The sequence below is a fragment of the Tripterygium wilfordii genome, chromosome 9 (genome assembly GCF_013401445.1).
Source record: "Tripterygium wilfordii isolate XIE 37 chromosome 9, ASM1340144v1, whole genome shotgun sequence".
NCBI lineage: Eukaryota > Viridiplantae > Streptophyta > Magnoliopsida > Celastrales > Celastraceae > Tripterygium > Tripterygium wilfordii.
Genome location: NC_052240.1, coordinates 3,271,496 through 3,281,572, shown reverse-complemented (window position 1 = coordinate 3,281,572; position 10,077 = coordinate 3,271,496). Strand labels below are relative to the sequence as shown.

The following is a 10,077-nucleotide window of genomic DNA, read 5'->3' as shown; positions in this document are numbered from 1 at the left end:
TCTTCAAACCAAAAAAAAAAAGGAAGTCCTTTTGTCAGTTTTTCTCTCTATAAACTGTCAAAACTTCTTGACTTCCTATCCACGCCTCCAAAGCCAGCTCCTCCACATTTTATCCAACAGAAACAACCACAACACCGACCTAAAAAGCCGATCAGGATCGTATCCTTTTTAGCTGTTCTTCTCCAGCTTTGTTGTTAACGACAAAACCAAGATATTCTCGAAATTTCGCCTTCTGGTCATTTCTTGCCCCAAATCGGAAAAAATCAAGATTGTGAATTTCTCTGTATTGGTTGATCGGAACCACCGAAGAAACGCTTGATTATTTGATTGTTTGTGAAGTTTACGATCTGGGTCGATGGCAGGATCAGGGAATAAGTCGGAATTGGGGACCAAGTTCAAAATCTCCTCCTTCTTCAACCGATCTCTCACCATGCACTCGACACCGAAACCGCAGCCATCGCCTCTCGAACGGGCTGTTTCCATCTCCAAATTCTACAACTCGTATGAATCTGTTAAAGGTAAGGTCAAAAAACTTGCCACTTTATTTGATTCCCCAAAATCCGCGAAAGATGAATCAAATGAATTGCAAGTTCAATCACAACCGAAGCTAAAGTCATTTAAATCGATGGGACCAGTCAGTTCTATATCAGCTAACTTCAATAATCGTTCATCAATTAAATTACCGGGTACTGAGGATCGAATTGTGGTGTATTTGACCAGTTTAAGGGGAATAAGAAGGACTTATGAGGATTGCTATGCTGTGATGATGATCTTCAAAGGGTTTAGGGTTTGGGTTGATGAGCGCGATATTTCAATGGATTCAGCTTACAGATTGGAGCTGCAGTGTGTTTTGGGAGAAAAAAATGCGAGTTTGCCACAAGTGTTTATTAGGGGTAAGCATGTGGGTGGTGCTGATGCGATAAAACAAATGTTTGACACTGGTGAATTGGCCAAAACTCTCGAAGGGTTCCCGGTGAAGAAACCTGGGTTTGTGTGTGAAGCTTGTGGGGATGTAAGGTTCGTGCCATGTGGGAATTGCAGTGGAAGTAGGAAGGTGTTTGATGAAGCTGAAGGGGTGCTGAAGAGGTGTTTGGAGTGCAATGAAAATGGCTTGAGCAGGTGCCCGGATTGCTGCCATTGATCTCAAACGCTCACTTCTGGTGTGTGGTAATCAGATTTACTGGTTTTTCATAACCATAATTCATCAATATCGTTAAGAACTTTTGGAATTCAAAAGTTCATGGGGTTTATTTTGTGATTGTTCATGCATTAGTGAGGGAACTGATGCTCTGTTGGTTTAATGAAGGTTGTTCATGAAAAATAATAGTGCATGCCATCAGGAAGCCAAAATGGTTTGGTTATTCTTGTTGTATGTCCTTAAAGGGAGATTGTTTCTCTCTTCTTAGAATGTAAATATCTAGTGATACTTTTAATGCAAATGACTTGCATATATTGCAATTTATGCTTGATGATGAGAATGGAGTTTGTCTAATGAACTAACTTCCTGTTCTTGAATTCCTTTTGGTGGCTAAAGCATAATTTTCTTGATTAGTTGATTAATTTGTGTTTTTTTTTTCTTTCATTTGGTGATGTTCAAATGTTTAGATGGTTGACTTTGATTGTCCTGATTTAAAACTTGGAAACTCTTCTGATATTTGGTCTGTTTGTGAGCTTGGGAGCTGAAGTTTACCATCATTTAGGGAGTAGTTCTTTTGCTGAATGTTCATTTTATGCTGGAGGAATTCAAAATGGGTGTTTTTTCCTGAGTAAAATCAGAATCCTGCTAGTGTATAGAGCGGAAGTACTCAGGTCCTTATTTTCTATTTGGTCTCGTTGACAGGACTTTTTTATGGAGCATAATGCTGCCTGAATGTCATGGAATGAACTTTTAGGGAGGATAAGTTGTGTGTTTGATCTTTTAGTCTGAATGTATATTCAATGGTTGGGACATCGTTCTCAGCATATGAGAGACGAGTTGTCGTTGTTGGAGCTTTGAGTGATTTTGGCATGTCAATTTCATTTGATGGCTTTTAGGAATTCAAAGGTGCTTCACATAACTTCTTTCTCTCTTTTATAACTTTTTTGATATCAAAAGAGGGTTTACGTCCTGTTACATTCATTATTTTCTTTTGATTGAATGATGGAAGTCTGATTTAGTGCAAATGCATGTATGGTGAGCTGTTGTTTTCTGATACAGTTTTGATTCCTCATCGGTACCTGTTCTTGTTGCAACAGTTGGGTCAGGATGCAAAGGACAATGGGATAAGCTGTCTCTTTGGAATGTTTTGCCTCAAAAGTTTGCTAACTATGCCAATTTTAGGACATCACAACCTCCTTGAATTGTAATTGAGAATATACGCCAGAACCTCACTCTGTTCAGTGACTAGAGACTGCCATTGTCATTACCATTGCGTGCAAAATGAAGTTGATCTCTACCATTTTCAGAAACATGTCCCATTAGTTGTCAATTTGACCAGAAAAGTGTATTTACAAATCGCTGATGATCAAATCCAAAAATCACAGCTTTTACTGGCTAAATGTATCAGTAAATGAGATGATTTTCCATTCATTAACTAATCAAAATACAGACGTATTTTGCATAGACTGTCATGGAAGAAGAAGAAAAAGAGACAGAGGAAGAATAATATCAAATGCTATAAAAAAAGTCTTGACGCAATGAAAGTTCAAAGTGACAGGGCAAGAGGTTCCTGTATGTGGTTGATACTTGATATGGTATTTTTTAACCACCATAACATCATGTTCAATTAGTTATCTTTTCACAAGCTCTCTAAGCTAAACAGTTATTGAGTAATAGCAACACATTCAAGCTCAATATCTAGCACTCCCCTTTCAACATTTTGTAGCCTAAGACTGATCTCTTGTTTCACAGTCCCATCTTGTAGGGTAATTATACCATCTTTAACTAGTGTGTTATCCTTGCTTGCTATCCACTTCCCTAGTTGCATCGACTCGTTGATATCGGATCTCTCATAAGCTCTGGCAGCTGCAACAAGGGGTTGAACGTCAATCTCAGCCTCCCCCATAAAGTCATCGGTCGAGAATTTATCCTTATCGTAAACAAGCTGCATAGACCACAAAGTGAAGTCTTAACATAACAATCATCATCCAAAAATCAAAATTAATTTGGCATTTAAGGATATATAGGAAGCTCCAATCAAGACTTCAAAAGAAAATGCAACTTAAATGTGCTACAACCGAAAAAGTAAAGCATGCTTTTCACATTTTGCAGAAGTAGGCTTACATTGGACCAAATGTGTTTTAACTTTTGCTTCAGTCACATAAAACTAAATAAAATGCTCACAAAGAACTGGACTTACTAGATTATTAAAAGATAAAGGTAAATAACATCCGTGCACAAGGCTTTCGCAGTAGACTGGGTAAAAAAAATGTACGTAGACATTACTCCACATAGTATGTGGAGAGACTGTTTTCAGGATTAAATTTGTGATCTCTAGGTTGCACCCTTGCAACTCTCTCACTAGTCCACGCCTATGTTCGCCTGTAGATTAGCAAAAGATAACAGAAAAGAAGAAGAAGAAGAAAAGAATTGAACTTACTATTTTTAGAGGGGGAATATGTTCCGGAATCGACAACATTAGACTTTCATTCCAGACAGGATTCAAGTTATTCTTTATGACTCGTGTCTTCACTGACTGCAACAATAATCATTTAGTATTTTATCACTGAGATAATTAAAAGTCAAGTTCAAATAAGAAAAAAAATAATTTATTTTAGGCAAATATAAAAAGATGATGCCTAAGAGTTCACAAGGGAAAGAAAGTTACTTGATCACCCAGTGCAAGAATGACATATGGATCGCTGCTCATCACATCTCGAACTGCAAGGTTGGTGCCTTTGACCACATTGACCTTAACATATCCAATAAATTCAACCATACCTGCCTATAAACAGCATGTTGAAAGCAACGAGGTTCAGTGACATCAAACTGAATAGCTAAGTTGCATCACACTATTTTACAGTTCATTATATTGTATTGGATCTAACTTGTATTTGGGTCGAGAATCCACATACCCACACCCACGATGCCCGTAAACATATTTATTTATCCCATAGAAGCATCTTTATCTTGAGAGAAAGGTAAATGGATTCACTCTTGCAAATGTACTTGGCAATATTTTAAAATTTTGTGATTTTGACAAAATATATCAAAAAGTCAATTCGGTAACAAACTTTCTTAGTAATATTGTAATCCTTAGAAGGCAGATGAATTGAGCATTAGATGAACAGAAATGAATACCGACGAATTGCTCTTCTTGGTGTTCTTGTGCTCGGCATCTTTTCTTCCCCAGCTGTTACGAAATGCCTGCCCAATGCGATTTCTGGTTGGTTGTTTATCATAGCGTCTCTTATCTTGATAAGAGTTAGAGCTTGATGAACTACCACTCAAGGATGTTGCTCTTTTATGAGGAGCTGGAAAGGGGCAGGTCATACTTTCTTGAGGGTGGTTCAAAAATTCTAGCTGCTCATATTTTCTCCTGACCGTTCAAAAAGTAATATCATGATTTAGAACAGTGTGGGTCTCTTCTAGGAATGCATTAGAAGTGTTGGTACCGAAAGTACCTAATGAAATCAGTGCGCTCCTCTGCAGAAGAATCTGGTTTGGGCTTTCTGACTTCATCTGGAACATAAGCTTCGTACTTTTTGTTTGCCACCATATTGCCACCCAAATCCATCAAAGCATCTACTTGTTCATCTGTCCACTCATCGAGCTTAACAGATAAAACCTGTCATGATTGCATCAAGTTAGAGCATCCACTAACAAAATAGTGACGGAAGGGGGGTGGAGAGACCAGCACACCTATGATGGACAAAAAGAAATGAAAATTTTGATTTAGATCAATTTGAAAACGACCTGGACACTGATGACCAGGAAGTTATTTGATATACAAAATTTCAATCATCTAATGACTTTCTCCACCTTACTAATCAAACTAGCATCTTGTTACTATTTCTTTTTTCCTTCTATGGCAGAAATTTCCATCAACATCAAGCATTGATGGCCTTTAAGCTTGCCTAGCATGCATAGCACTCTAAACCAAATTTTTATAGATGTTTTATTCAATCTATAATGACGTTGTCTACCTGGGTCTCCCTCGAAGAAACTTTTATAATTACAATGTGATTCATATGATCATGCCCCGATTATGTATATTCTCCATGAGAGTGGCTGAAGCAGGAAAATTTGCCAAACAAAATACTACAATGGGGAAATTTTTGGGTCACGATACTGAGCGAGAAGAAATTTCTAGATGGAATTCCTGCGACACTACTTTCCTCTGCCCCATTTCATAGTAGATTACCATACCGCTGCCAATTGCTCTAGAACGTTATTGCTAACTTCTTCACAGTTCATACTGCAAAGAGAATGCAACATAAGACCAGAAGACACTCCAGAGCAATGAGGGTTTTATTAACTTTATTTCATCAGTTTTTTTTCCCTATTTTCATGCTCATGTCTTGAACCCCTCATATTTCTGTTCTTATTTCCTTATTTAGAGAATTTCTCCTTCAATTAAATCTGAATTATCCATGGTTGCAGATGATATTCTGTAATTTGAAGAGGAGCACCACCACAAATCAATCAATAAAAAAGAATCTAAATATAGTATTAGAATCATACCTTTGATATATGAACCCCTAGACTTCTATGAACACCAGAGCACTTGATACAAATAAATACTCCGAGGCTTAAAGATCTGAAATGTACCAAATGATGATACTGTTAAAGTGCTTGCATATAACTGAAATTAACAAGAGATACACATGGAAAAGAAGGACTAGCATTACCACTATGGTTGCACCATGGGCAAGATAATTGATGCCTTCATATAATCATAATATAGGTGAAATAGTTAAGCTAGCAGGAAAGCAATGCACCCAAATAAAAAAAAAGAGGTAATGGCTGTGAGAATAAAAATGTACAAGTAAACTAAACCTCTACGGAAAATTGCAGAATAACAGGCTTACTAGAAGTTTTTTTTTTAAGAGAAAAATTTATTACTGGCACCAAGGGGGTGCAACCCTAACAGACTTTACAAAGAAGAGAAAGACAAACTTGCAAACAAATTGGAACTAAGCCCAGTAGACCATTGCTTAAGCGCAATTAGCCAACCATCCAAAAAAGCTGATATTGAACGCGGGGGGGGGGGGGGGGGGGGGGGGGCGGGGGGAGTTTAAGTACAAGGAACTTCTAACAGAGCTGAATTGAACATCTTCTTTGTCTCCCTTAATTAAGAAGCAGGAAGGTAGGTCTTCTCGCCAACTAGCTACTAATTGAAAACTTTCCACCTGCTATGGAAAGTATTTCAATCAACTTCTGAGGACGTTGATTAAAATCCCTTATATTAACCCAAGGGTATCATTGCCAAATGTATATGCTTACAACCCACAGGCGAACTCAAGCATAAGAAACAACAAAAGCAGAAGAAAATATTACACTCGCGTATTGTTAAATGGCATGAGAAACTATAGCATCTAGGCCTCCTATTAACTTAGTATTATTTTTGTTCATGAAGTTCACTGTATTTTTTAATAACTATCAACAGCCATTCAAATCCAACTAAGGTACTTACACCCATTTTGGATCTGGAGATCCACAATCTGCACAAACACTATTCCCTGAATGATGCAAAAGATTCTCTAATCTTCCTCGTGGGCCTGATTAGGAAAAATAACCGGATTTAGCTTAACGCTGCCAAGTGCCACAAAATGCTTCACCAAAATAAATGCGGAGTTTAGAAGCAGAATATACTTACGATATGAGAATACATTGACAAGCACCAGTAAGTTATAATATACCGTAAGAGTTCAAACACTATGATGCAGAAATCATCAATCATACTATGAAGAAGAATCAGGAAGCAAGCAATGGGCAATCAGATGACAAGACAAAACTCAAGGTATTCTTAACTGTACAATACAGCATTGACAGACTGCACAAGCAATTTGCATTAAGTAAAAGGTGTGAAGATTTTCCAGTGGAGTGAGAATAAAATTGTAAAATTAACCAAATTAATTTTTCAAGGCATACAAAAACAAAGAGATTTCTGATGAAGACAGATCCAATTTGCATAATGTAAGTATATTATTGTATTATCAAAAAGATTGGGAATAGAGCACAGTTTAGTGCCTTCTAAGGACAAATACACTTAAGAATCTAAGGACATCCAACGTAGCCAAGACCCACACTCCACTAATAACCTAATCACTATGGTTTCCCTCAACAATCAAGACTGGTAGGTAAATAAGACATTAAATAACTGGAGAAGATGATGAATACACACACTACTGGGTTTTCATGAACCTTCCATAAGATATATTTACTGTCATCACGTATCAATTGCAGCCTGAGTGAAAAATTCATCTGTAAATAGATTGATATCGATACATTGGCACTGCATTTTGTTCGGGCATAATCTTTTTCAATTGCTATTTCGGATTTACTATTTGATTCTGGTGAAATGACACAATCAACTTCCCTGTGGCAGGCCAATGTACAAATAAAGTTTTTAAGGAGAAAGTGAAGATTACAGCTCATTATACCAGAAATTTTCTGACAATCCACTTTCCAATTTGGTGTCTCTGAATATAATAGATCATAAAGGCAACCTCCTGATCCTACAAATTTAACATATATAGCAAATTATCACACCCCTATTCTATCTTGGTGTTGGAAATTAACAAGTTCAATCATTTCAAGTAAATTTTACATGAGAAATTGAACTTTAGCCTGATAAAGATACAACATTCACTACCTAAATGTTAACAAAACCATTAATCATGTAAGCAGTAATAGATAATTCATATTTCTTTTGAATGAGACCCAAATGCACAAGAACCATCAAGAGATGCTATATATACAAAACAAGGTTGACTAGTCAAGAAGATGGTCCATATTTAATAATGAACTGACAGAGATGATGGAATGTGCGGCAATCACCTTATTTAACTAGCTAATAGTTTATCGTTATTATAAAAAAAACATTGATAACAATTGTATCACCATTGAGCTATCTCAAACAAATCAATCATGATATTTCTCAAGGAAATTAATTCACAATAAATATATGAACAAATTCGTGTCCATTATTTGCTATGGTAAAGAATGCATTTCTACTTTAACAAGCAACAGATGTTTGAGGAGATATTGATCAACAACTAAAAGATAACGGTGGATTTCAGGATTCCAAGACATCATTACATGCAACTTCCATATTGTTATATTTTAATTTGTTTTTCTCAGCCCCTAAAGAAGCAGATACTATAACCATATGTCAAGAAGTTTCCATTGTTTCTCCATCCCCTGAACCAACCATTCATTTTTTGTATGTAAACTTTTTTACAGAAACCTAACTAACAAGGACGACGAAAAATATGATTCTAGCAGAATCTTTGAAATTAACAGGAAGAAAAATATTACCAGATACATTGTTGGGGTCAGAATTCACTTGCTGGGTAGACATCTCCATCCTTCAATAGCACCAAATTCATGAATCTTCTATGCTATTGTCTGTGAATAGCCATCATCTCCTCAATCTAGCAAAAAAAATCAAGAATCTAACTGATACTGTCTGTGAATTGCCATGTATCAACTCCTCCTCCGCAAGCATTAAAACATATTTAAATAACCACCTACCCATAAACCATAACCAACAGTTCAAAAAATCATAACAGGTAAACAACATTAATTTGCAATAAAAAAGAATCAAAACTTAAAATCAGAAAGACACTCACATATTGATGTCTGTCTATGCCAAAAAAAGGGCCTTTTGAACCGCCGCTTCTCTCTCTGCATCAAAGATAAAATCAATCACGTCGACACCCGCATTGATTTCCTCGGAATTGAAATTCAAAATGGTTCTTACTAAAATGGAAAGCAAAGTCAAATTGCGGAATCATGGGCAGTTTCACCTGAACGGGTAGAGGAAACGAATAATGGATAATTTGCCCAATAACGACAAATTGTATGTTTGGATTTATCTTGGGGACGAAACAAAGGAAAATATCACAAGCAAAAGGTAGTGGGTTTGATCCAAAAAAATATTTTAGAATTTTTTAAAAAAATTGTGATTAATTTTCCAGGAAGAAAATGCGAATGCCACCAGCAAAGTCAAACGTGGGGAAGACGGATTTCAGGGGATGAGCACCATTCTTCTGGCAGTTTGGCTCCAAATTCCTGAACCAGATAGAGAGAGAGCTCTCTTTCCACACGCTATTAACACGTTTTAGACATGCCCATAATAATTTATTTTTTTTCCATTTTTCAATTTTTTGAATTCAACTTTCTTGCCCATTTATTTCGATAAATCATATCATATGATTCATATGCGAATGTGTTATTAGTTATTTGGTTGTGGCGTGGACATGGTCTTCGATTCGATGGGCATAGACGTTCCACTCCCTATCGATTCTATCTTTGAAAGTCGACTCTAGTCATTTTGGTATTAAAAATGATGGTCATATGATTCATATGCGATTGTGTTATTAGTTCTTTGGTTGTGGCGTGAACATGGTCTTCGATTCGATGGGCATAGACGTTCCACTCACTATCGATTCTCTCTTTGAAAGCCGACTCTAGTCATTTTGGTATTAAAAATGATGGCCTATTGGAAAAAAAAAAATTAAATTCCCACAAAGTGAAATGGTACACTTGCCGTGTACATGAATATTGAAGCTTGAGGTAGAGAGGAGAGGGAGGAGGGAACTGGTCGAGTCGGCCGGTGTTGAAAACCCTAGTTTGGCCTGCTTTGGACAAGGGCGGGACCTGATGTCGGCCTGCCGACAGTTCTGCATTCCACTTGGTTTCTGTTGTATTTTCGATGTGCTGCTATTCAATTATAGGATTGTCAAAGAACACATAAAACTCAGCTCACCAAGTAGTTGCTCCAATGATGATTCCTTTTCAGCGTTTATTGTTTCTTCAACTTGCATTCAAGTCTTAGCCTTGTAGTCATTAAATATTAATTAATTGATCAAGTCTGGTTTATGGCCCCATTGTGGTCAATCAAGAGAGAGGCCACCCACCAGCATAACTCA

At 36.9% G+C, this 10,077-nt stretch overlaps 2 protein-coding genes across 8 annotated transcripts; one reads left to right on the top strand and one right to left on the bottom strand.

Annotated features, from left to right (window-relative positions):
* The first annotated feature begins 46 nt into the window (after window positions 1-46).
* LOC120005395 (uncharacterized protein At5g39865-like) lies at window positions 47-1,500 on the top strand. Its single transcript, XM_038855015.1, has one exon. The coding sequence runs from the start codon at window positions 356-358 to the stop codon at window positions 1,139-1,141; it is 786 nt and encodes a 261-aa protein (XP_038710943.1). The 5' UTR covers window positions 47-355; the 3' UTR covers window positions 1,142-1,500.
* Window positions 1,501-2,631: 1,131 nt separating this feature from the next.
* LOC120005393 (probable ADP-ribosylation factor GTPase-activating protein AGD11) lies at window positions 2,632-9,220 on the bottom strand. 7 transcript variants are annotated; one of them, XM_038855008.1, is made up of 11 exons: window positions 8,907-9,220; window positions 8,776-8,830; window positions 8,462-8,673; window positions 7,585-7,659; window positions 6,615-6,699; window positions 5,663-5,738; window positions 4,603-4,766; window positions 4,280-4,517; window positions 3,807-3,923; window positions 3,579-3,674; window positions 2,632-3,083 (listed from the first exon to the last, which is right to left on the bottom strand). In XM_038855008.1, the coding sequence occupies exons 3-11, from the start codon at window positions 8,508-8,510 to the stop codon at window positions 2,802-2,804; spliced, it is 1,182 nt and encodes a 393-aa protein (XP_038710936.1). In that variant the 5' UTR covers window positions 8,511-8,673; window positions 8,776-8,830; window positions 8,907-9,220; the 3' UTR covers window positions 2,632-2,801. The 7 variants fall into 7 exon arrangements, with proteins under 7 accessions (XP_038710936.1, XP_038710938.1, XP_038710937.1 ...); XM_038855010.1 differs by having other exon boundaries at window positions 8,462-8,577; XM_038855009.1 differs by having other exon boundaries at window positions 8,953-9,220.
* Window positions 9,221-10,077: the final 857 nt, after the last annotated feature.